Raw genomic sequence first — 24,962 nt, 5'->3', positions numbered from 1 at the left:
CTTCACTTCATCCCGCTCCGTCATAGCACGCATGCATTGCCGCCCCCCCTCATGCCCGTCCCATTTGACCAGGATTTGCGTGATTGGAGAACGTGGGCACTTCCCGCACCAGCTACATGCACACGAGCTCTGCAATTGGAGAGACCACAGGGGCTATAAAACCTATAACCCCCTAGACCGCTGCAAGTTCCCCTTCGACACATCTACGCAATGAGGTGTTATTTTGGAGTAAAAAGCAAACCCCAAGCTCACATTTTTGCCCACCTCAGCCAATGAATTTGCTTATTTATTTTTTCCGCCCGCGGTTCGGTCTGGTCTGCGAAGTACTAGTGCTGGATACTGCGAGTTGCGGGCTGCGCAAAAGACGAAATCGAGGGGTGGGATGTCGTGATGTGCATGGTGGGTGGGCGCTAGGCTGGTTTGGGAATCTCAAATGGTTGGATGACGGGGGGAACGTGGGGTTTGGAGGTGTGACGGCAGGTCGGAGCTTTTGGGGGAAGGGTGGGTTGGGAGAAAGTCAAAGGAGGAAGGTTGGAATGAGTGTTTGACTTTTTGGGTTATTGTTTTGTATCAGGATACGGGGTTTTGGGATGAAAGGGTTTGGGGGGTTGTGACTTGATTTTGGTTCTTGGATAAGGTTTTATTGGGGAGATTCAGTGATCGTCGCTGCATAGGTACAAGGTATAATTGAAGAATACAAATGGTACCTCTAACAAAACCTTCTGCATTCACTCCGCTTCGGATAGCAAATCAAAACCAAAAAGGGTAAATGTCGTTTCAAAAGAGTCATTCATCGTATGCTATGTATATATGTATATGCTAATCGTTTACCCCATTCTTTCGCTTGTTCTTTGAACCGGCCAAACTCCTCTTGAGCCATGCATGTACAACAAAAGGACGCCATACAAATGCAGTTGCGCTCTACATCTACAAAAAAACAAAGGGGTATCTAAATACGTCCACCCTCCACAATCTTCCTTCCAATCAACTCCAACTCGCCACTCTCAGCAGTGCGCCTTCGTTCAAGTACCCATCTCCCTTCTCCCGCCTCGTCGTGTTCACGAACATAGGTTACACTATCCGCTGCGCTCCCCTTCCTGCTGTGACCGCGGTTCCAGCCCCCGGCACTGCTACCACCATTTGGTGTAATGGGAGAAGATGTCGAAATGGGACTGAGAACTACGCTTTGTCGCCTCGGCGCACCAGGCGTCGAGGTTGTGCCAGCGGTTGGTGAAGAAAGAGAGGTGTCGATAGAAGGGGGGTTAGGTGGGCGAGTATGAGGCTGAGGCGGAAATGGCGAGGACAGTGCCATTGGGAAGGGTGATGCAGGGAGCGAAATGTGTGAAGGTGATGTAACAGGGATGTTGATCGGAGACATGACCAGACTCAAGTTGTGCTGAGCATATATCTCAGATATTGAAGGCAGGACTGGCGCCTCGTTTCCGATAATATGCCCGGTTGGACTCGAGAGACTGTTGTAATCACTGCTTGTAAGTGTAGGGCTCTCCATTTGTCCGTTACCACCAGTTTCGTCTTCACTGGAGCTACCAGACTCGTACGCGCCATTAACAGCATCCATAAGACTTGAGTCACCTTCCTCGTAATCGCCATCGTCATGGGGTTGGTGTCCTGATAAATTACTGTTGGAAAAATATGGGTTTTCCACGGGACTGGATGGGTGCTCCATCATACGATTTCCGGCAGGAGTCGTGGCCCGAGGAACGAATTGCATGCCCATGGGCGACGAAGTACGTGGACTGTTAGACACGCTTCCTGGCAAACTAGAAGCACTAGCACCAAAGGCTCCCTTTCTCAACTTCATCAAACTATCCAGACTCATGTCCTCTTCCTCTTGACCGAAAAATCCGCCATACGGACTCATGCGGGCGAGTTGTGCTAGTGCAGGACTGGTGATAGGCTGTTGTCCATCTCGGAATTGGTTAAGACTGATGAATGAGTTGCGTGTGCTGTATTCGCTTCGTTCGGTGATGGGCGTCAGGTTGGGTTCCCTGACAGCGTTCCGTCCACTAACAGTGCGACCGACCCCGGATGGGCCAAAGAAGCCACCCCAAGCACTTGGTGACTCACCAACCGCGGATGCATAGAAGCCAAATTCCTGGCCGTAGAAGCCTTCATCGTCATATGCTAGTGCTTCAGCGTTTGCTGCAGCGATGATCGGATCGTCTTCCAGAGCCGAGTCAAAGTCGCTGTAGTCATAATCGTCGACGAACCCTGAGCTCATTCCGTAAACATCGTCGTCCAGTGGAAAGTTGGCTGTGTCCACACTAAAGCGGCCATCGTCAGGTACCAAACTGGGCCTTGAATGACTGACTGAGGGTTCCTCGACTTCAGAGTTAGGTTGACCCGCATCCACACTCATCTTCCTATCAAACCGGCCAGCAGCCTCGGCCCGGACTGCCGCATCTGCAAGTGCACTGTGGTAAGCACTGAGGTTCTCGAAGCTGGGCACTGCCATCTGCTGTGCAATAGAAGTCTTGTGAGCAAGAGAAGGGGCTGACTTGTCGGGTGTTTGGGAAACGATATCATCATCGGCCTCGTAACCGGTCTCGGGGTCCAGCACATCGTATGCGCGAGGCTGAGCAGTGGATGACTGTCCCTCCGCAGGGAGCTTGACCTTTCTGTCAAAGAGTGGCCCATCGGGATCGTCGAAGACACTTTCGTCGAATTCCGTAGCACCCACATCCTGATCGCCAATCAGCCCATCGTCAAAGTACATGTCGTCGTCGAGATCGAGATTGTTTGATACTGGCTGGCTGCTGCTAGCGGGTGCACCTTGGGTGGGTGCATCCGCCGGCTTAACTGGTGAAGAGCTATCGCCCTCGCTTTGGGAATTACTCAATCCTAGGCCATGTAGTTGAGTGTTTGTCGCATTCGGCGCACCAGCTAGGTTATTCATCGCTGACATATAATTTTGCTGAAACATGGGACCGGGCATGGCGAACCCTATGGGATTACCATTCATGTCGACGGGTATTTGCATCTGTCCAAGCGCAAAATTCATTGGGTTGTCCATGTTTTGTTGTATCGACAAAGATGAAAAGTCAAACCCATTGATGCCAGAGTCGAGCGTTTGGTTGCCTAATCCGCCAGTGAACTCATCTTCGTCACCGAGCATGGGAATCTCCTCATCAAACCCACCGTCCATGTCATCGTAGTCATCCATGCCGTATTCGTCGTACTCATCCTCAACAGAATTTGTAGAAATTCGTGCTTGCTTCTTTTCCGCCTCCTTTGCCTTGTGCCGCTCCTCGAGCAGCTTTTCCTGTGCAGAATCCGTGCCGCCTGAGATCTGGAAGCTGAATCTTGAAGCTCTACTACTGAAATGTGCAGGGAGTCCATCTGGCTGGAAAGAGGGATCTGTGACGGAGGTGGCCCTTGAGCGTGTTGGGGGCATGCTTGCTTTTGTTGATTTCTTTTTCCGTGGCGTGACGTCTGCGGAAACATCAGATGGGTCTTCAGACTCTTGCACTGGCGACAGTACCGAATTGACACCATCCATTCCTTGGAACGACGGCCGAGGCGGTGGTTGGGAAGTTGATGGCGCAGGCTGTGGTGGTACCGGTGAGGATTTAGGTGGCATGGGAGGAGGAAGTGGTGAGTTTTCGGGTGGAGGAAATTGGACAGAATTTCGTGCTAAAAAGTCCTTGTTGGCCAGATTTTCTGCTCTTATCGCCGCCTGCGACTGCTCATAGCTGGTGTCATCGTCGAAATGCTCGCGAAAGACCGGCGTGTGCTCCCTGTCGATTTTCGGCGGACTGGCGCGAGCGACCTCGAGTTGTGGCTCGGCTGCTTCCGATGAGTTGTTGTAGGAATAATTTCTGTTGAGCCTGGGGGCATTGAAGTCGTGTACAATCTTTCCGCGAATACTCGGGTCGTAGTTATCGGGCATGGGCGGGAGGTTGGAAGGCGAGCGCTGGGTGACGAGGGATTCGTCGGCCAGAGGATCCAGTGTCTGTGCCGACTTTCGTCGCATGAGGAGAGACATTGGCTTCCGCAGATTGAGCCTGGATCTTGACTTTTGGGGTGGTGGTGGTGGTGCCACGGTAGGTGTTGATGTCCCCTTGGAGCTGCCTGTGAGCTTATCGCTGATGCCGCTCAGTAGTGAGGGCTGGGATTTGGAGAACATGGAGTAGTGGCTAGGGGAAATGGCCGAGGGAGTCTCGGACAGGGAGTGCAGGGACACGAGAGGCGAGGTTGCCGTATTGGAGCGGGCTGAGAGAGGCTTTTGGTCGTGGACCGGCGAGGGAAAGTCATGCGACCGTTGGGGAGGAGACAGCATGGTGGGATCGTGGGCCATCACGTTGCTGGGGCTGCCGTCGGTGGTGGTGGCCGAATGCTGGCTGGGAGTGTAATGCGAACTGCTTGGCGAGGGCGACTTGTCCAGCTTGGAGGCGACGCGGGCAATGGGCGGCAGCTTGGGTGGAAAGGGCGATACGGGGGACGGGGCAGCTTGGAGGCTGGCATGTTGTTGATGTTGGTGGAAACGCGGCGATGACAAGTACTCGGTGGATTGCGACGCTGGGCCTGGAAGTGGGTAAGGGGTGGGGCTTGACACGGCCTGTTCTGGAGAGGCGACGGATGAGGCATTGCGCTTCGCATGGCCAGGCCGGAACTTGGAAAACATGCTCGTGCCAGAGGGCGCCATATCTCTTGTGTTTTGTGTCGCCGCACGGCCGCTTGTCGCGGAGCCACTCCGCGGCAACGAGGGGGGGGGGGGATGTGGAGAGGGGTGGAGAGGAAGGATGCAGGAGGGGAAGAGGGACAGGTGGGCTGAGACGGGGAGCCTCTCAGCGAGGCCGGGCAGGGGAGCACGCCATGTGCAGGTGAGTGGTTATGGGAGGGTGAATGAAAAAGTTGGTGGTGGTCTGCTATGTCCGACTAAGAGCGGGAGTGCTAATAGCAGCCAAGCTGACGGTGTCGCGTCAGTTGTTGGTCGCGGGGCGTAAAACAACAACCAGGCAGGCGTCAGGCAGTTCAGATGGCAGCGATGGCAGTAATGGTATGTGCATGTGTAGCAGCAGCAGCAATGGCAATGGCAATGGCAGCCGCACAGTGGTTGATGTGGACAGACATGGCGCGACGGCTGATGCGGCCTTGCAACGCCCAACTGTTTCCCAGCCTTCATGCGACGCCCGCTAGCAGGGGACGCGCCCGCACCACTCGGACCCCACGGCCACTTTTGCAACGCTCCTGCAACGGCTTCCAACCACAACAAGCTCGGCGCTGTAGCGTTTCCATGCGTCCGCCTCTTGTCGCTGTCCATCGCCTGGGCCCGCCTTGTCTCACAGCACCAGAAAGTACTTACTCCGTAGTCGTGGTCGTGGTACCTAGTATATACTTGACTCCATATACTTGGTTACGTACGCATATATGCATGTATACGTACTTATCTATGTACATATATGCCATGTGCCATGCACATACATGTGTAAATATCTTTGTCCGTACTAGTATTTACACCAACAAGACCCCTATGACGTTGACCACTCACCATGAACACGTGCCCTGCTTATTCATCCAACAATCACCTTATCCACATCTCATCAACACTGCCTATTTGCACTGTCTATTCAACTTACCGCCATATGCCATCATAGGTACTGACATCGGTGAATACAGCTTTCGAATACCCCTTTGTCCCCTTTTTTGATCCCCAGGTTTATGAACGGACGTGAAAAAGTAATACAGCGCAGCAATCAGCGAGATTACCAATACACATGCTTAGAAAAAATTATTTTCATTTTCATTTGCATAGACCTCACATCATTCAAGATCATCATGCACAATCATCGTCTTTCATTGGTCATCAGACCTCTTGTATTGTCTCTACATGTACACCTACCATCATGCCTATCATTCATGCCCTTTCGGGTCCGTCACTTCGTATGCATTCGTAAACTCCTCCAACGCCTTGTACTCCTGTGCCGCAATACAATGCAACTGAGCCTTGGCCGCTTACAATACCGTGCCAAAGCCAAACGTCGTCTTGATACTTCGCACATAATACTGCTCCCAGTTGGTCTTAGTGGGCTCCTCCTGACCAACCGGTACGCCTGCCCATTCTACTCTCATCACAGTCACTGCATCAATGTCGTTCTGATCAAACCATATCGAAAGCGTCGAGTAGTGTCCCTCGGGCCATTGTGCAAGTCGCCATTTCTGGACAATATGCGTCGGCTCCTCAAGCTCGGTAAACTCTCCACTGACGTTACCGCCAAATAGCTCAAACTTGCCGCCAGGCTTGGCACCTGTGAAGTTCTTGGGCGGTGCGCGTGTGAATGCGGCTAGACGCTGAGGGTCTGTGAAAGTCTGGTACAGATTGGCTGCGTCTGTTCGGAACTCTGCGCTGTCTGTAATTGTCGTCACGTTGACAACTGCACCAGAGCTACTCTTTTCGGAAGATGTTGCTTCGGGCTTGGAGCTGCTCGATTTGTTCACGCTCGAACTCGAGTAAACCTTGGCAGCCGTGAAGTTGGTGCTAGGGTTGGTGCCTGGCGCATGCTGGATATCCTTTGCATGCTCAGCCATGATCGCTGGTGCGAGCTTTGCGAAGGATTTTCGCAATTGCGGCAGGATGTCAGAGCGTACTAGCTCTTTTACGGGCTGTTTGCTGCTGTCTTCAGAGTAAACATCTACCTCAAACTACACCAAAACGTCAGTAATGATTCAATAGCATGATAGAAGTATTGGGAAAGCGGATAAGCGCAGGGAACATACGACATACTCGTCTTCCTCGGTGTCGTGAGCGACCTCTGGAATGGTAATAGTGCCGCTAGTCTCCTCACCCTCCTTGTTCTTGCCTGCCGACCGAGTCAGCTCGCCCAAGAGGAGTGCAACCGGGAAAACGACATACCTGAGTATTCCAACTTCAGCTTCACGTCGAAGATGGTGATCACCTTGCCCTTGCGTTGGCTCACATCGACGTCTCCGTCCATGCTCACCACCTTGTCAATCTTTGCTGTGACACCATTTTTCTCGGCAGATATTTGCGCAAGATCCTTGTCAAGATACTCGCGCGTCCACACTGAGACGTCCTTGTTGACCCAATGCCAGTTGTTAGGGTTGTGGAGGACCATGGTTGCGAAGAGAGAACACGCGTCAGGTAATTGGTAGTAACTTCTATTACAAATTGGTCAGCTTCAACATTGCCAAACTGATCAAAAGAACGCATGTATCGAAGAGATGTCAGTGGGCGACTAAAAAGTCTATGCAGCTGATCCGCATGCAAAGAGTACAAGTCTTCTCAGACTGGTGCCAGCTTGTGTCTCATCATTCAAATGTGGGAAATGTACAATGCATTACTTACAAATTATGGCCCAGGAAGCTGATCGCAGAGCAGGAGAGATTGAGAAAGAGAAAATAAACAGTTTTAATTAAAAAGGTGGGTTGGAGAATGGAATTATGTAGAGGGGGCATTGAGGCAGAAGTTTCTGGAACTCATATTGTACCTGCGCGCTAGTGCCGGGCCGAGAGAAGATCCGGATATTCTATTGGCTCGTGCCCCAGCCACGATAGAGCATCTTCTGACTTTCATGTAGTATTGTAGTAGCATTCTCGCCAAACTTTGAGCAGTATATTATGCATCAAGTAACTGAGCGCATGTTGTGTCCTGAATATTGGTATTTATAGTCGATGTTCGATTTGAGATGGTTATCCATTGTTCTTGCGGATGGGTCGGAACGCCAAACACAGTGTGGATCTGGAAAATAGTCTCACCACCATCGCTTTGGGTGTTTATGAATGCTTGGGCCTCTATAATAATATTTTGGCGGTTTGCGCTTTACCGGGACAGTTCCAGAATCTACAATAAGGATGCAATCTGCTCATCAGGGGAATTCATCACGAAACTGAGATCCTTGCAATTACACTGCAAAACGTTCTTACGGCATTCGCCGACATGAAGTCTACTCAGACGAGACCATTTCTCAATGCAACTCGCACCTGCACCTCAAATATCGAAGAATAAATGCTCAGCGCTGTGGTACCAGAAATAACAGGAACGGTTAGGAATGTCATTATCAAGAAAAGTCGTACACCGTCCGATTCTTCAGGCTTAGGAAACATAGATTTATACCCGACAACGGTACCCGCTGTTGCGTCTCGTATTTCCAAAACGATCGAGCTAAAGGACCACTACTTCACTGTAATTCCCTTCGTAACCTGTTGAGCTCTCACCATATTTTATTGTTACTTCTTACGATGTCTTCCAAGTATAAAACAAAGAAAGATTCAGACTGATATGACTCGACGCTATGGCGATGTACATCTCAAGTATCATCGGAGAGAGTGGGCCTATGGCACAGTTAAGCGCGCCGTCCACCTCGGCCAAAACGCCGTGATCCACAGCCTTGGCTTACAGCTCACGCGCATAGTAGGCGTTAGCGATCCTACTAATCTATAATATGGCATAGATGATCACCCGCATGATGCGGGGGTGTTATTCCTGCGGGGAACTATCTACGCCCGAAATCAATCATTCTTCGAAATCGGCTTTATAAATAGTAAACCCGTCACTACTGTTTTTGTTGCTTCGTAATCCTCTACAACTTAAACCAGCATTCTCATTTGCTTTTTTGGATTCAAAGTACATCTATCTTCCTATCATGGATACGGATAGAAGCTCAATCAAGAAGAAAGAGATAGAATTCGGGCAGGTCGAAGCTACACATGATACTCACAGCCCAGTTCCTGACATCCTGCGCCACTATACGCCCGAGCAACTAGCATCGTTGGAGAAGAAACTCGTCCGGAAGATTGATTTGCGCTCCCTTCCTATATTAATCGTCCTCTTTTTGCTCAATGTCCTCGACCGAAACGCCATCGCTAATGCTCGTCTCGGGGGCTTGGAAGTGTCGCTAGGCATCGACGATGTGCAATACCAAACGGCCGTAATGGTATTGTGGGCTGGTTATATTTCCATGATGGTGCCGTCAAACATGCTTCTGTCAATATTCAAACCGCAACTTTACTTACCCACTGTCGTTATAGTATGGGGTATTGTGTCTGGCGCTACCGGATTCGTACAAAATCATGCTGGATTGGTGGCACTGAGGTTTCTAGTTGGAGTCACAGAGGCACCGTACTTCCCCGGTTGTATTTTCTTCCTCTCTTGTTGGTACACGCGGAAGGAGTTGCCTAGTCGCATTGCAACCTTTTACTCGGGGTACACGCTGTCATCCGCTTTTGGTGGTCTTATTGCGGCTGGCATCGTTGATGGGATGGAGGGGCTGGGTGGCTATCCTTCTTGGAGGTGGATGTGAGTGTTGGCCTGAAATTCAAATGAGTAAATTCTCACTTGGCCACTTTTAGCTTCATTATCGAAGGTGCGCTTACGATCATCATGGCGTTTGGTGGGTATATGCTTTTACCCAACTATCCCTCGAACACCTCGTTTTTTTCAGCTGAAGAGACTGCTATGGCCCAATGGCGGCTTGAACGCGAGAACGATGGTGTAGCAGACGAGGTCGAAGAGTCCGTTTTCACTGGCCTGAAACAGGCCTTTTCCGATCCGAAAGTGGTGAGTAGCCTTGGTATCAAAAAGATTCTGACGTTTTCGAATTTATGGGGCTAATTCCTTTTAATATCTAGCCATTACTGGTGTTCATCCAAACTTGTGCCGTCGTTTCTATGAGTTTCACGTACTTCTTCCCATCCATTGTCAAGACGCTCGGATTCCCACGTGTTCAAACCTTGCTACTCACTGCGCCTCCTTATTTCTTAGCCTTCTTCTTTTCGATCCTCAACTCATGGCACTCAGGACGCACAGGCGAACATTGCTTTCACATTGTCACTGCGTGTGTGATATCTGCCGTTGGGCAAATCATCTCCATGTCAACGCATCAGATTGGCCCTCGATATTTCGCCATGTTTCTGCAAGCTATGGGTTCGTTTTCAGCTTTTCAACTCATCTTGCCCTGGGTCTCTGCCACTGTTGCGCGCCCAAAGGCAAAGAGAGCTGTGGCACTTGCCTTGGCTACGGCCGTGTCTAATGCAACGAACATTGCCACTGCATACCTTTACCCTGAATGGAGTGCACCGTAAGTATCACATGATTCTCATCATGAAACGCAATTGACTCACGTATCTAGTCTTTACCGTATGGGATGTATTGTGTTGACTGTGGCGTTACTCTGCTGCGCAGCTGCATCTCTCACACTTCGATTTTGGCTCCAGAAACTCAATCGCAAATCAGACCAGGCTATCGGTGCAGAGGGAGTTGCCAATGGGCCCGGAGTTCTCTTCCGTTATACACTATAGATAGTAGCAATTACGGCTTAGATGCGTGAGCATGCTCATGCTCAAGGGACTGCTTCAGTACAATGAAGTGGCTGAATCAAGTGTAGGATTCGGCTCCGCATCGCTCTTGCGACTTGCATCCGTGTTATCCGTTCTTAGATCCTTCTATGTGTAAAGAAATTACAGCCTGGCTGGCTCTATCTTAAGCGACGTGAACAAGGGAGTGAGAGGTGGTTGGTGTGGGGGTGTACGGCACTAGTATCGCCCTTTCTGCGCTCACTTACAATATATGCTTATCTTTGTTATGTAATTCTTCGTATACCGAAGTGGAAGTAATTCCTGGGTTTGTGTAACCATGTGTTTCATGGAATGAGCGTTTCCCTAAAAGATCACGAAAACCGCGATCCTACGTACGCACGAGCCTCAAGGGGGCGGAGTGCTGTCACGCTACTCCACGTTTCAATTACATCAAATTGGTCTTGGTGAAAGGATAAAGTGCGCATTGTCAGTCTTGAATATTTTCAGGGATATGATTTGGCAGTAGCAACTTTAGTCTCCATGTAAGAGGCTATGGCGTAAGGTTGGTGTGGTAGACACCTAGCCGATGCTGTTTCAGCCTCGCGCACTCGACAGCTGTGCCACAGGCCTACATTCATATCCTGACATGGTAACAAGTGGTTTAAAGTAACATCATAACCAGAGGAAACTATACAACAGATTTCTCATTCCCTTTCAAGATGTCACTGTCGAATCCAAGTACTAAGAAACCTAGAATCAGTGGGCAAACACTTGCAGAAAACAACATCTTCTTTTATAGCGAAGTCCATTATCCCCACAAGTTAATGAAATGGCTCCAACCAATTCGTCAGCTTCTCATACGCCGGCGGACCAAAATTCCTTGCAACATCAGAGACGAACTCAGAGACGAACTTGAAAATTTCCGTGATCTGGACACAAACGAGTACAATAACATGACCAATACTAAGTCATTCGAAAGTTCTGTCGATAGGTGGGACTTGCAACCTGACGACGAGGATTTTGAAACTGCATCTCCAGGGACGAATCTTTTTGGAAGAGCTGATACTATAAATCTGAGGGTACGGAAAGAATTGGAATCCTGTTTTGACATCTCACAAAAGTTCGTCAAGCTACGCGGAGATCAAGAATTTGAGCGCGAATGGCAAAATGTCTTGCAGGAACATATCTTCACAGTCTATCGAAGTGACGAAGCAGGCTCCGATTCTTTCAAGTGAGTTTTAGGACGTTTGGTGTGGGACATAGCTAACCAGAGAAAAGCAACATGCTGCTACGCTTGACGCGGTAAGTCACATCCCCATGTACTAACTTCGTTTTACTCATCCACATTTTAGACATCAAGAAATTCACTGGACTGAGTTCCAGCAATCATCCTCGTTTGGCTTCCGAGACAGCAAAAATACCCTGACATATCCCATACCAGACTTTACTTACGGATTCCCCATTATCGATACCACCGACCCTGTCTACAAACCATATCTAACGCATCCATGGACTGAGAATTTCTCTCTTCCAACGCTCAATAAACTCCGAAAAGACAGCGGTGTGTTGTCCTCGCCGCGGAAAGCCCTAGGGCGATGGGACTCTTCGGAGCCCACGAGGGACCAAATGCGCGGTCCAGATCTCATGTGCTTCCCCTGGGCTGTCGTTGAGGTAAAGTCCGCTATCGTAGATGGCGATCCAGAAAGAATGTGCTATTGCCAAGCTGCGAATGCCTCTGCCGACGCCCTCAGCCTACGGGAGAAGCTGCTTCTAGCTTCGAAAAAGAACGAACCTAACCCTGAGGCTCTCGTCATCTTCTCTTTCACATGTGTTGGTACGCATGTCAAGCTTTGGCTCACATACAGGCGGCCCGTAAGTTGTCAAGGACATACCTCACATTTTGCATTGGGGTTGACATATATTAGAAGAAAATCGTTATGCGATGTATATGGGCAACCTCACTGGAGATTTCTTGGGGTGTCTTTGTCTTACGCATGGTGCTTAAGAATATGCATGAATGGGTAAACCAAGCGGTCAGACCAGAGCTTTCTCGATGGATTGAGGGGGCCCGTGGATACCCAAACCCCCGGGGTTTTCTGAGTCCTGGTGGTGACTTGGTAGTGCTAAGCAAAAGAGCCGCTTCCCAGGAACCGCACTCCAAACCTCTGACAGACAGTCCTGTTTTACGAAAGTCCCATTCTTCTCAGAAAGATGCCGCACAACATTCTGAAGAGACTAGTCGAATGATTCGCTCTCGTGCGCCAAGTCCAACTTCCAGTAACTTCCCAAGCGCGATCAGGGGTAGAGCGGAAGCAAACGGCGTCGGATGCGACAACGATGACGAATATAATAGCGGTGGCAAAGACGAACAAGCCATCCAAGATTCTCCAGATGAAGGCTACTATAGCTCACCTAAGAAAGGTATTAAAAAGAAAGCCACAACCAGACCATCATGGAAGTCTAAACACGACATCTCCTGCAACTGCGGCAATCGGGGCTGCTTTAAAATCGATAATGAAGTCATAGTAAATGCACTCTCCTTAATTTCCCTCTCTGACACGAAGAGATGACACACGGCACTCTGGCAGCTGCATGAGCGGGTCATGCGGGAAGACGAAGTCTTCCAGTTGGACGCGGATTGGACGCAATTTTTGGACAAGTCTCAACACAGGAAATACCTACATGATTGGTTGAGCAACTTTGTATTTGTACTATATTCATTCTTGCACCTCATCTTTTAGCAAAAGATCATTCCTGTTCACACTCTATGTTACACCAGGTGACTAGACACGTAGATTGCTCGCCAAAGTCCAAGTCTCTGGAGCACAAACTCTTCATTTTGAGAATGCTGGAGATATCGCGTCACGATAAATGATGTACAAGAATAATATTTATCAATGGTATTCATTGATTGATTCTTATACACGACATATGAAGTCTTACCATAGTAACATCTGCCCCCTTTCGACGGAAAAAGAAATATTATGTCCGTGACAAATCTCCGTAACTATTTTCCATGTATTCAGTGTTCACCCATCAGCACTTCCCCCTCAGTGTCCCTATCTATGTCCATATCCATGACCATGACATTATCACCTGCGCTGCCAACAAAGCCTTATGCCGATTGTGAAGACGCGAAGAGAGTAGCATGTGTCCGTAATCCATGACGCAGTTGATGTAGCAATTGCTACAGAAGTGGAAACAGTGCTAATGATGTTGCCATACTGGTTCGCAACCACCCAGGGCCAAACCATTCCTTGATAGCATTGATTATGTTAGGAAAGTTATTCAGGATGCGTGCGTTGTGGTAGGCCGCGACCGAATACATCAAATGAGACATACAGCTCGTGTCGTCCCGCGGGAGACAAATATCATGCATTCCAAAAATCTTTAGGTGTATACAAGCCATTCAATTTTTGTGAGAGCACATAAACGTAGTTGGGACTGATCCCAGGGACGATCGGTGAGGGATTCTCATTTAGTAAGTCTTCTGCAGCATCCTTCAGCCACCCTAAATGATCACCAAACGAAGTTTTTAGGGTGAATGAGCTTGGTGCAAGGTAAGGTTGAGAATTATGGTGAACGGCGTATGCAGACGGTTGGTATGGCGGGATCTGCAACGTTTAGGGAAGGCCTTTCGGGCTTATCGCCAGGCTGCCCCTTGTCCTCCCAGTCCTGTAAGTTCGCCTCCCATCTCTATTTCTGGGTGGTCTGGCCCTTTTCATCAATGGCTTTCGACGCAGCGTGAAACTCGTGGTTGTACTCGATATATGCGTACTTGCCGTCGTGCTTGGCGGTGATGAGGTTGAGCTGTTTTTCCCATGGGTCTTCAGTCTGATAGCTGCGCTGTATGAACCAAGGTGTGTGCGTCGACGAGAAAGTATCCGCTCATGCTATGTAGCCGAAGGCGTTGGTCATTGACCGCACAGCCTAGAACACGTATAGTGACTTAGTCCCTATATACGGAACAGAGGAAACGCGAGAATCTCAAAATATCATTTACCCCCCACGTCCCTCTTCCTACTGCAAACCCAAGACAGCATGTCTTGGTGGTTATATCCCAAGCCAGATTCAGAATTAGCCTCGTCTCCAAAGGCCATGAATGACACAAAGGTTGATGTACACACGTAGAAAGTACAGCGGGTGGTTTCGTGCAATGATATTCATTATATCCTCTAGATTCTTGACGCCCTTGAGATCTGGAGAAGTACCAAAAAGACCAAGCGTGTAGTCTGCCTGGTAAACGTGGTGGACACCCAATATATGGGAGACTGTTGTGAAGCTCTGCTATGATCTTCACATATGTAGCGCAACGCAAATTACAGGTAGTTGTGGATCGAGACAGGTAACGAATGGAATGATGATATACGGCAGATGTTGTACGGAAGATGATTCTCAGCTGAGGGAGGGAGCTTTTGACTGGATTTTAAAAGCAGGATACTATGGCTATGATCATGTGTATGCGATGCAGTGAATGTGATAACAAATTTGTTTTGGCGTGCTCGTGATGTCTTGATTTTTGTTTTCGGTTGGTTTTCTTGCATTCGTAGTGCCATGATTACAGTGTCCTGATTGTGGTATTGATTGTATCCATGTTTCCCATATCTTCCATTCATGATTTTGTGCTTGCTATTTCGTAATTGCGCCACTGGCCTCGAAATTATGTGCTTGCCCTGTGGAAAACAGAGTGATCCGCTTGTGAAGTTGGGCTTGTATCGTGCTTGTGACATTTTGATTGGTCTACTATCGTTTTTGCTATTCTTTGCCAAAAGCTCTTTTCACGGAACTTTTACAACCTTAGGGCCAATCAAACCATCTGCTCTGCACCTATTTATCAGAGGTTGTGCTTTCTGAGATTGATGTTTTTCAGAACAGCAGAACAACTCTTAGCCCTTTATATGACCAACCTTTTCTTTTCCCTATGTCATTTCTTACACATATATCTTGACGCAGTGACCAAGACGCCATTCGTTCATTTCTTTCCTAATGCCGGGAAACTCACGATAAATGCTGGCAAATTTCCTGTCGTTCTATACAAATTCTAACTATTTCTTATCCCGTCTTCTTTGAGGCATCTTCACCCAGTACTCTTCGCGCCGTCGAGCCATTTATTCACACCACCCCCATCCTTTTCACTTTCCCCGACTCCTTGTCGAACGCCAATCTACAAACCTAATCCTCACAAGACGAACAGTGAGAACCCAGTCAGCGTCAAGAGTAGTGCGGGAGACGACGACGGAAATCAACATCACTCCTGGCTCTCCCCAATAAAACATTCAACCGATAATGAATGTACCAAAACTACCCCAGTCAGAGTAAATTGCTATTTGAGAGCACCCTCAAGCACGTACTAAAACCTTCTAGGTCAGATGAGATATCCCTTGACCAGGCGCAAGCGAAGTCACTTCGTCAGCATGGTGGTGCGGGTGTGCATGCACACCAAAGTTTTATTTGGGCTCTTGTGCAAGAGCTTGAGTTGCGTACCACGAACCGGCAACTCCATGCCCAACTTGAGCTGTTCTAAAAATCAGTGAGGGACGCCAGCCTACTCTGTATACCGGCTCAGTATATACCTTCAAAGAAACTAGGAAAGGAAGACATACGCAAACTGGACGAGGATGGAGTGAGGTGCCACAAGAACTGGAGTCGCTATACCCAGTCACGACCCTTGACAAGTATGCTGCCTCCCTCAGTGAGAGCATATCCAATGACGAGTATGAATCAAACCAGATCCTCGCTCAACACGAAGCGATTGTACCACAAATGGAGCAAAAGAAGATTGTACCTTACCGACAATATGGTTTGCTCAAATTCGTGGCCGGACATGCCAGTCACCATCCCTAGCCACAGCTGGTGCTGTCCACACTCCCATTACGAAGTACATCCACAGAAACTACGACGAACTATATTATATACCTTCATCTACCACGAAACCACGATTCGGAAAAAGCGGCTGAACAGGACTATACCGCCATGGCCACATGGTTTACTTCGCGCGTGGGCCCGAACATGTCGCAACAACAATCTCAATGTCGAGTACTCTGCCATTCTCACTTTATATCTTCGTCTCTTTCCACCGTCCTCACGGCAAAACACGTCCGTACGACACTATCAATATACAAGGACAACCACCAGGCTTATCATTACCCACAACTCTAGACTTGATTTTAAGCGTCTAAGCCACCATTCTACGTCTTCAGCCTATAGTCTAGATTGGTATCGAAGCCACCTTCAAGACCTACGACAGCCCGGTACCAACCGAAAAACTTATATTGCTTCCTGGATCAAGCCCAAAGAGAGTGTTATACGCGCATATTGATAGCCAACTTCGTGTATTCCATACACGTACTGATTGTCGATGTACCTACGAGGATCATGCATCCAAGAGCAAGGGTGTACCGAGGGAGACGCTGTCTATCGGCCAGCCTTCTACGGACGAGTGCAAGATTATATAGTATAAGCAAGGAAGAAGCTTCCGGTTGTAGGCGCGAGGGGGTTTGGAGCTCGTTGACTACTCAGCCTTTAATGCGGACGGTGGATTTATATGCAGTGTTCTTGGTGGATGCAGCGGCAAAAAAAAAGCCACGTATCGACCATCCGACTGGACAAGAAAATACATACGACTTACAGGAGCAGTAGCAAAGATACGAGGAAGCTCCTATACAACTTCTTGATTGAAGATATGGCAGATGATGTGCTCAGTTAGATTGACAGAGCGAGTAGAGTACAAAAGAGGGCATAGGCAGCAGCAGCGTCAGACATGCAGGTACGGGAGGAAGTTATCAGAAATATTGCGCACTATTCGCGAGTGCTCTGCACATTGCGCCGGGTGCTCCCAGCTGGAATCCATTGTTTCGCAGTAGTTGTTTGCCCACAGCGGTGCAGGTTGGACTCTCGGGGATTGCCATTTCTCCCGGTAAGAAAAGGAGAGGCAGGACAAGAGAGAGAGAGGGGGGAGAGAAGAAAAGAAGACTGGTATACGATGATGCGAGTGAACGGATATATTAGGGTTAAGGTAGGTTAAGATTAGGATTATACGGAAGAAGTGGACCAGAACGATATGTTGTCGGGGTAGTGCTATCAAGTCTATCAGTCCGGGGGAATATGGCGATAAGAAAGATTACCAGACTAAAGACGGGCGTTTGCTCAATACGAAGTCATTCGCCAAGAGCCTTCGTAAAAGGGAGCTTAATGTCATGTATGCCGCCTTGGAGAATTATGGGAAGCACATCAGCACATTGATATGAATAGTCCATGTGATAAATATTCTTCCACGTATTCTACTCTAAGTGTATCAGACCAAGTTCTAAGGCGATCCAATCACCTATTTAAAACAAGTTCTATATCTTCACCCCCAGTCACACATCAAAAGTGTATTTACATAGGAGTACCACGGGGCCTATGTGACACAGCACGGTGCTTTTGCGGCTGTTCCCTGTACCTAGTATACCGTTAGCAATCATCCTTATCCAGCACAAAAAGGGCAAGAAACTCACTTTGTCACAATCCTCTGGATAGAGTCCAGACCCTTCTCCAGCACATCCATGCGGGGGCCATAGCTCAACCTGACAAAATGGTGGCAAGGCGAGTCGAACAAGTCCCTACGCCTACTGGGGTTAAGGTCGAAGAAGATACCAGGGACAACAATAACCTTTTCCTCGAGACAGGCCTGGAAGAAGTTGAGACCGTCGTTGATGCCCTCGGGGAGGTTGGACAGGTCGAGCCAGAGGTAGAAAGTCGAGTTGGGCATGTAGGGGAACTTGAAGCCGATTTCCTGAAGACGGCCAATGACGTAGTCACGCTTGGTGCGGAAGTGCATTTGCAGAGCGCGCATTTCGTTGCGGACACGGGGAGGAGAAAGCATCTCCACGGCGGCTTCTTGGAAGGGCACGTTGCAGCCTCCGTCAAGGTAAGAACCGCAGGAGCCAATGGCCTGGATGAATTCCTTAGGTCCAATGACCCACGCTACACGCCATCCGGGGAGACGGAATCGCTTGGTAAGACCGTCAATGATGAGCACATCGTCCTCGTCGACATCCTCGACATTGTCGGCGGCTGAGATGACGGTACCGTCGCAGTTGGTGGTGTAGTTGTATCCGCAGTAAAACTCGTCCATAATCAAAGTTGCACGGTCTCTGCAAATGTTCTGGATTTGGGCGAGTTCAGGGTTGGTGACCATCTGGCCCGTTGGGTTACGTGGGTTCGATGTGAGAATAACAGAGGTACCACGGGCGATTTCCTCTGCAATCTTGTCGGGCGACATGTGGTATTGGTCCGCCTCGCCTAGGGGGACGGGAATGGCGGCAATGTTTCGGAAAAGCGACAACATCTCGTTATACGCCGTGTAGTCTGTACATGTCAGTTTTGAGACTGGGCATATATCGAATCCTTTAGCGTACCGGGAATGAAGAAACCCAAGTAGCAGTTGCCCAACACAGCAGCGATACGGATCAAACCAGCACGTCCACCAGGGACGATGCAAACCTGTACTCAGTCAGCCATTTCTGCCAAAAGACAAATTGCACCGTCTTGACCTACGTTCTCCCATGTGTACTGGCTCTTACGCCACTTGCGGTGGTGTTCATTGTATAGTGTTGCAACCGCCTCTCTCAGCGGCCTGATACCAGCGGTAGGACCGTACTCTCTGCCGTGAGCACTAATATCTACCTCTCTCGGCCTCTCGAAGCAGCCCTCGATGCTGTCGTCGACCTCAGGCGCACCCTGACCCAGGTTGGCCCATTCCTCTGGGTGTTCGAGGAAACCGTGCTTGTATGCTTGTTCGGATGTCCAGACGACACCTGTCGAGGCGCGCGTCGCGTCGAGACCGGCGTGGGGCTTGTGGCCTTCGTGTGACTGGCGGAATTGGCGATGGATCGAGGAGCCAAGCTCTAATTGACCGTTAGTAAGTTCGTCGCTTGCGTATGTGTATCCTTTAGAATGAAGGCTTCAAAGGAAAAGCGAGACCTGATTCGTGTCGTCCGTGGGGCATGGCTGCAAATCGGCGTGGGGTAGTACTCCAAGTGAGGGGTGGATAACGAGCGAGCAAAAGCAAAAAAACAAAGAACCCCCAAAATTCCCACTCAGCCTACGCAAACATGCGGCAAAAGGACTGGAAGTGAATAGATGGGATAACCCCCTTTCCCAAATATGCGGGTAAATCCTCCTCTATCAGATATGGCCGGGATTTTCCCTAGGTGCTCCACACCCACACCGACGTTGCAATGCCTCCGATGCTAGGACCTGGGCCTCAATCTTGAGGATGACGTAGGGCAGCCCAACATTGGCCATCTCCTCGGGGGCTCAAGTAGAAGAAATTGACAGAAAGAATACATACCACTCTCAGTAGGATCCTTTGAACTCGAAAAGCGGCGCTGGGAAAACGCTCCCTTCAAATGGCTGACCTTGTCCGCCGAGAATGACATTGTTGCTAGGAGGTATGGAAGGAGGATCTAGGTGGAGACGAAAAGAAGCTGAGGTCGATGGAAGAAAAAAAAAGGATCGGAGGAATGAAGAGGAGGAAGTATGTAAGTAAGTAAGGGAGCCCAAAAAAAGGCCAGGACCCAAATCGGTAGTCACGGAGGGCAAGCTTCCGAGAGAGAGACAAGAGTAGACAAGAGACAAGATCCCAGACGAGGCTTTTAATGCTGTCCACCCCCCGAACCACAATGCGGGTTTAAGAAAAAAGATAAGGCAAGTTAACCAAGCACAATTGCGAGCTCAAGGCCAAATAAACGACAGCTGTCCAACGATACAAAAGGGCGTTCTTTTCAATCGAACCAAGAAACAAGCCCACCTTCCTCCAATGCATCGGCCCTTTATATCTCGCCGTTTGGGTGAGGGGTGAGGGGACGAGGGGGGGGACGGGCGGGCGCCTGTGGCTCGCGCAACGCACAAGGTGCATACCAACGGACTCGTAACATGCATATTAGGTCGTTTGGTTGGTAGCTATCCATGCCCCGTGGCAAAAGAGCCCATGTAGGTGCGGCGACGGCGGCGGTGGGCGGGCGGTCGGCTTACTACCCAACCCAACACCACCACCCCCCGGTTACATGGCATGGCGTAACAACAAACCACGTTAGCCTGAGCCCCTTCCCAAATCCACTCAAACTTCTCTGACCGCCCTTGCGCGGCCTTCTCTTGGTTCCCAGCTACTGCTACCGGGGATATGATGGACGTCACTTGAAGCCACATACAACATACAGTGACACAAGTAGCACCAGAGTTGCTTGAGGAGGAAACAGAGCCCAGGCCACAAGTGGCGCAAAGACCAATCTCGAGCCTGTACCAATTTGCCTCCCCCATTCACTACGACGTGTTGCAAAGCTGCAACCAATGTGTCCCCTTCCCTCTCTCTCTCTTCACCGCTCTCACGGCAGTACCTCGTGGGCTGTGGAGTAAGTAGCCTCTTATAGTGGGGCACACAACACGACTGCCCTTCCTCACCCCTCCCCCCGCCGATACAACGACCACGACCAAGACTGTTTTCGGAACGAATGCTTCCGCAAAGGAAGGGGCGGACATATACAGCGAACCTCGCGTCGTATACCCGCATATTCGTATACCTGCATATTCCATGCTGCATGCACATCTTTGGGGCGGGGGGCATTGGCGTCTGGCTGGCGTTGGCGTCTGGCCGTGTGAGTGTGTGTGTGTGTGGCGGCCTGGAATCTGTAGTGTATCATATATGTATTGGTAGTTTTAAGTTACGCCAATCTTAAATTGCCATTTTCCTGCTGGGAATCCACCTTTTTTTTGGCGAACATTTTCGGCTATGTTGCTCTGCTTGTCGTTCGTGCATACATACATATTTCACTTGCCTACATACTTATCATCAACTTATTTTATCATCAATGTACTTCCATACCGCCAAAAAGAAGATCAGGACCTGATCTGCTACGTGCACCCTCCCCCCCCCCCCCTTCCGCCGCCATCGTATCCGTACCGCCCTGTTCTTGCTGACACGGCCCGGGCCTGTGCTAAAAGCCGCAGTGTAACAAAGAATAATGCCTCATTGCCTCATTGCTTTTTTTTCTGGTGCCTGACATAGCCCAATCTCACTTCCCTCACTCCTTTTCTTTCCTTCTTTCTCATGTCCAGCTGTTGCATCATGCATGTCTGACGATTTGGCTCGGCAAAAGGCTTGTTATGACGTCCCAAGAGACTGGGCAATGTTGGCAGCGGCACGGGAAGGAGGACTGAGACAGCGCTCTCTCACGCTCACATCCTTCCATTTGATTGACAAAGAATTCATCACAAGTGCAGACAAAGACACTTGACTTTCTCGTCAGTTGTACGGAAAAGAATTGACATGAGCCATGGATCACATAAAGAATGGACTAATATCGAAACATCCCGTCATCTCTAAAGCGAATACAGTCTTTCCTTAGTCCTACATACACACACAACTTATACATACGCAGTTAACCCCAACGAAAAAGATAACAGAAAAACAAAAAGAGAGCGAACGCGATCAACAGACACTACTCTACAGGGTCCTCCTCCAGGAGCACCTTGAAGCTAAACGGCTCAAAGGGTACACCATCACCAATAAAATGCTTGCTCATGGCTTCGACCCAGTGCAGACGCAGCGAATGCAACATGGCACTGGTACCCTCCATGACACACAGCACAGCCACCGTGAGTGCGAACCAGAAGTAGAATACAAACACCATGACAAACGCACCCGCAACACCCGTAAACGCAAACGCATTCTTCATCGTCATCTCCCACAGCACAATCGACAGACGCTGATGGGCGAGCGACAGGGCCCACAGACGGAGGTAAGACGCAGTGTGCGACACGCAGTTGAGACAGAATTCTGGTTCCCAAATGTTAGCAGACGATTCCTTTTATTCAACACATGTGCCTCAAACTTACCAATCGTGTGAATGACCTGGTGGATCATGACTTCGCTAAACTCAAACTCTTCGTGCTCTTCACCATGGCCAATGTCTTGGGTAATCATGGCGATGCCGTCGTCGTCATCTCCAAAGCTGTCACGGCCACCGTTCAATGGACGGCCGTCTTCTTCATCGTCATCCAGAGCGCTGACGCGAGTGCTCTCGCCGATGCCACGGTAACCCAGACCACGCGCCTTTTTGTGCTCATAGCGAAGGTAGAACGGCTTCAAGAACAACAGGACAGGAACGCAGGCAAGAGCCATCAGAACCAAGATGACTTGGATGGTAGCTTGGCCGGGGTAGAGCGGCTTTGTTCCAGCCTCAAGGGTACCGGGGCTCAGGAACATGTAGATCAACATGTTTAACAAACTAGGTGGGCTTTCGCCACGGGCAGGCCAGTCAATGCACCACTTGTACACAATCGTAAAGGAGAGGTAACCGAAGATGGACTGGAAGAAGATCATACCAGGGACAAAGTTGCCCCAGATATCAATCTTCGTCTTGAAGTAGCGGGCGTTGACAAGCGACCACATGAGCGAGAATGTCATGTGGCACCAACCGAGCAAGATACTGAGCTTCATCTTGTAACTGTTGGAGAATAGAAGGTCGTTCTCGGTGTCGTGCCAGCGGTAGTCCAGGCCGAACGGGTACGTGTAACCCTCGACACGGGTTGCGGTTGGGCCCTTGCCGTCGTTGTCCCACACCCACATGGACTTGAACCAGGGTAGACCAAGAGAAAAGGCGTCGCAGTAGAGGAGACCGGTGTAGATGGAGAAGATACCCATCATGAAGACAATATAACGACCGTAGAACATCATGGAGAACAGCTCGTCAAGCTTGCTGCGCTCAAGTCGCTTTTCAAAGTGAATCATGGCCATTGCTGCAAGAGTGAGGATAACACCGTGTCCGGCATCACCAAACATGACAGCGAACATGAACGGGAAGGTGACAATGGCTGGCAGAGCAGGATTGACCTCGCGGTACTTGATGGTTCCGTAAGCGTCGATGATGGTCTGGAAACCCACAGTGAACCTGTTCGACTTGAAGTAAGTCGGCGGCGTTTTGGTTGTCTTGATCTGGTTAACAATCGTTGGGACCGAGAGACCAGCACGCTCATTGACGTCAGACAAGGTTGACTTGATCAGTCCAAGGGAGTTGGTAGGAGCCCAAGCCTCGGCAATGAGCGTCTTGCGCTGGTGGTCGTACGAGAACTTGTTCAGCGTCTCGTACGTAGCCTTCTCTTTCTTGATAACGACCATCCATGCTGCAAGGTTACGTCCGATCGCGGTCAACTCAGCATCTAGCGTAGACTTGGTGTTCTTCAGGACACTAGCTAGGTCGCTCAAGCGAGTGTTGACTTCGCGGATCTGGTCCCGGCGCAGCTCGCTGTTCTCGTCCACGCTGTATAGATCGGCACCGAGCGACTCTGAGATCTTGCGGATCTTGGCGATAATCTCCTTGCCGTGAGCGAAGATGATGAAGACGTTCTTGCTGGTCTCCTCGTTGTTTTCGGGGTTGATGATCGGCTCGGGGATTTCCGACTGGTTCATGTACAGGTTACCACGAAGAGTACGCCACAGGATGCGTTCGAAGGCAGCGATGCGTTCGCGAGGAATGACACCAGCAACAAAACCGATGTTCATGACGGTGAAGGAGCGCTCAGCGCCCGAGTCGCCTTGTCCATTCTGTTCAACATCCTGGAGTAGCGGCGCGTCATCATCATCGACAGATTGCCTGATTTCCTCAGTTTGGCCGCGCGCCCTGTCGAAGAAGCCGCCAGCCTCCCTCAGCACCCAACGCCACTCTGTGAGCTCCACTTCACGCTTCTTCAGTGTCTCGTAGCTCTCATTCAACGACGAGATCCTCTGCTCCAAGCTCTGGCTCTTATCCGCGAGTTCATCAATCTCCGAGGCCGAAGGCGTGGTGAATGGGTTGTTGAAGTCATAGATGGAGCGCATCGGGATGCTGGATTTCTCCATCTGGCTGCGAAAGTATCGGAGCTGGCGCTCTACGTTGTCGAGGCGGCGAATCTCCTGGGTGAAGGTACGTTGGAAGGCCGTTGTCTCCGAGTTGAGCTGTCACCGCTTGTGAGCTTCGTGTCCCATCGCATTCATCCACAAGCTGCACCAGAAGCTGCAGAACACGTCCATAAAACTTACATCTCTGAAATCCATGACCCCAAGCTCTCCAAGAGCCGAGACGACCTCGCGACCAATCTCATTGGCGATGTAGAGTTGGGTCAGGGACATGTCCGCCGAGCGGAACATGGTGTCCTTGGTGGGCGCCATGATGGCGGGTTGAGAGACAAGACTTCGAGGATGGGGTGCTTGTCTCGGGGGTTGATGGGTCGACGCGATTTGCGGGATGGTGGTTGATGGAGAGCTGCCTCGAATGCAGGCGATGATGCGGCGAACCAGGTGCTTAGCGTCCTGCTGCGCGCCAAGCCTTGCTATTGATGTCACTTGCTTTTTCCGACCACGCAGCTCACGTGTTTCGTCCATGGTCAGCCAACGTCACCGAGCAGCAGTAGATGCACTTTGTTTGGCTTCAAAGCCACGCGGCTATCAACCAGTAATGAATTATCTGAACAGACATCGCATGCCTAAAAGCAAATCTCCTAAGACGTGTTTGCCTCATCTTCCAGTGCTTGAATACAACGCTACACGCCAACATTATACAACAAGTAGCAAGCTAGCACTTAAAGCACGCTGATAAATCAAAAGGCAAGGAACTTGAATGATGCTTGATTAACACAACAAACAGGTACCTCAAAGGAATGAAAGCCCA

General features: G+C 49.9%; 7 protein-coding genes across 7 annotated transcripts; 3 read left to right on the top strand and 4 right to left on the bottom strand.

Annotated features, from left to right (window-relative positions):
* Positions 1–949: 949 nt before the first annotated feature.
* COCVIDRAFT_40695 (hypothetical protein) lies at positions 950–4,666 on the bottom strand (the record flags this gene model as incomplete). Its single annotated transcript, XM_014697810.1, has 1 exon — positions 950–4,666. One exon carries the CDS (start codon positions 4,664–4,666, stop codon positions 950–952), a length of 3,717 nt encoding a protein of 1,238 aa, XP_014553296.1.
* Positions 4,667–5,976: 1,310 nt separating this feature from the next.
* On the bottom strand, positions 5,977–7,097 carry COCVIDRAFT_108133 (hypothetical protein; the record flags this gene model as incomplete). Its single annotated transcript, XM_014697809.1, has 3 exons — positions 5,977–6,663; positions 6,739–6,821; positions 6,875–7,097. The coding sequence occupies 3 exons, from the start codon at positions 7,095–7,097 to the stop codon at positions 5,977–5,979; spliced, it is 993 nt and encodes a 330-aa protein (XP_014553295.1).
* Positions 7,098–8,624: 1,527 nt separating this feature from the next.
* On the top strand, positions 8,625–10,278 carry COCVIDRAFT_108072 (hypothetical protein; the record flags this gene model as incomplete). Its single annotated transcript, XM_014697808.1, has 4 exons — positions 8,625–9,277; positions 9,331–9,538; positions 9,610–10,058; positions 10,110–10,278. The coding sequence occupies 4 exons, from the start codon at positions 8,625–8,627 to the stop codon at positions 10,276–10,278; spliced, it is 1,479 nt and encodes a 492-aa protein (XP_014553294.1).
* Positions 10,279–10,994: 716 nt separating this feature from the next.
* Positions 10,995–11,510, top strand: COCVIDRAFT_108042 (hypothetical protein; the record flags this gene model as incomplete). The annotated part of the gene is made up of 1 exon (XM_014697807.1): positions 10,995–11,510. One exon carries the CDS (start codon positions 10,995–10,997, stop codon positions 11,508–11,510), a length of 516 nt encoding a protein of 171 aa, XP_014553293.1.
* A 187-nt stretch (positions 11,511–11,697) lies between these two features.
* On the top strand, positions 11,698–12,479 carry COCVIDRAFT_51985 (hypothetical protein; the record flags this gene model as incomplete). Its single annotated transcript, XM_014697806.1, has 2 exons — positions 11,698–12,147; positions 12,201–12,479. Coding segments are annotated over 2 exons (729 nt in total), but the record flags the coding sequence as incomplete, so codon positions are not given.
* Positions 12,480–17,652: 5,173 nt separating this feature from the next.
* COCVIDRAFT_108123 (hypothetical protein) lies at positions 17,653–19,697 on the bottom strand (the record flags this gene model as incomplete). Its single annotated transcript, XM_014697805.1, has 5 exons — positions 17,653–17,716; positions 17,772–18,624; positions 18,675–18,759; positions 18,814–19,163; positions 19,610–19,697. The coding sequence occupies 5 exons, from the start codon at positions 19,695–19,697 to the stop codon at positions 17,653–17,655; spliced, it is 1,440 nt and encodes a 479-aa protein (XP_014553291.1).
* A 2,058-nt stretch (positions 19,698–21,755) lies between these two features.
* COCVIDRAFT_29499 (hypothetical protein) lies at positions 21,756–24,463 on the bottom strand (the record flags this gene model as incomplete). Its single annotated transcript, XM_014697804.1, has 3 exons — positions 21,756–22,093; positions 22,153–24,250; positions 24,335–24,463. 3 exons carry the CDS (start codon positions 24,461–24,463, stop codon positions 21,756–21,758), a joined length of 2,565 nt encoding a protein of 854 aa, XP_014553290.1.
* Positions 24,464–24,962: the final 499 nt, after the last annotated feature.

Source organism: Bipolaris victoriae (assembly GCF_000527765.1).
Source record: "Bipolaris victoriae FI3 unplaced genomic scaffold scaffold_90, whole genome shotgun sequence".
Lineage (NCBI taxonomy): Eukaryota > Fungi > Ascomycota > Dothideomycetes > Pleosporales > Pleosporaceae > Bipolaris > Bipolaris victoriae.
This window is presented reverse-complemented; position numbering and strand designations above follow the sequence as displayed.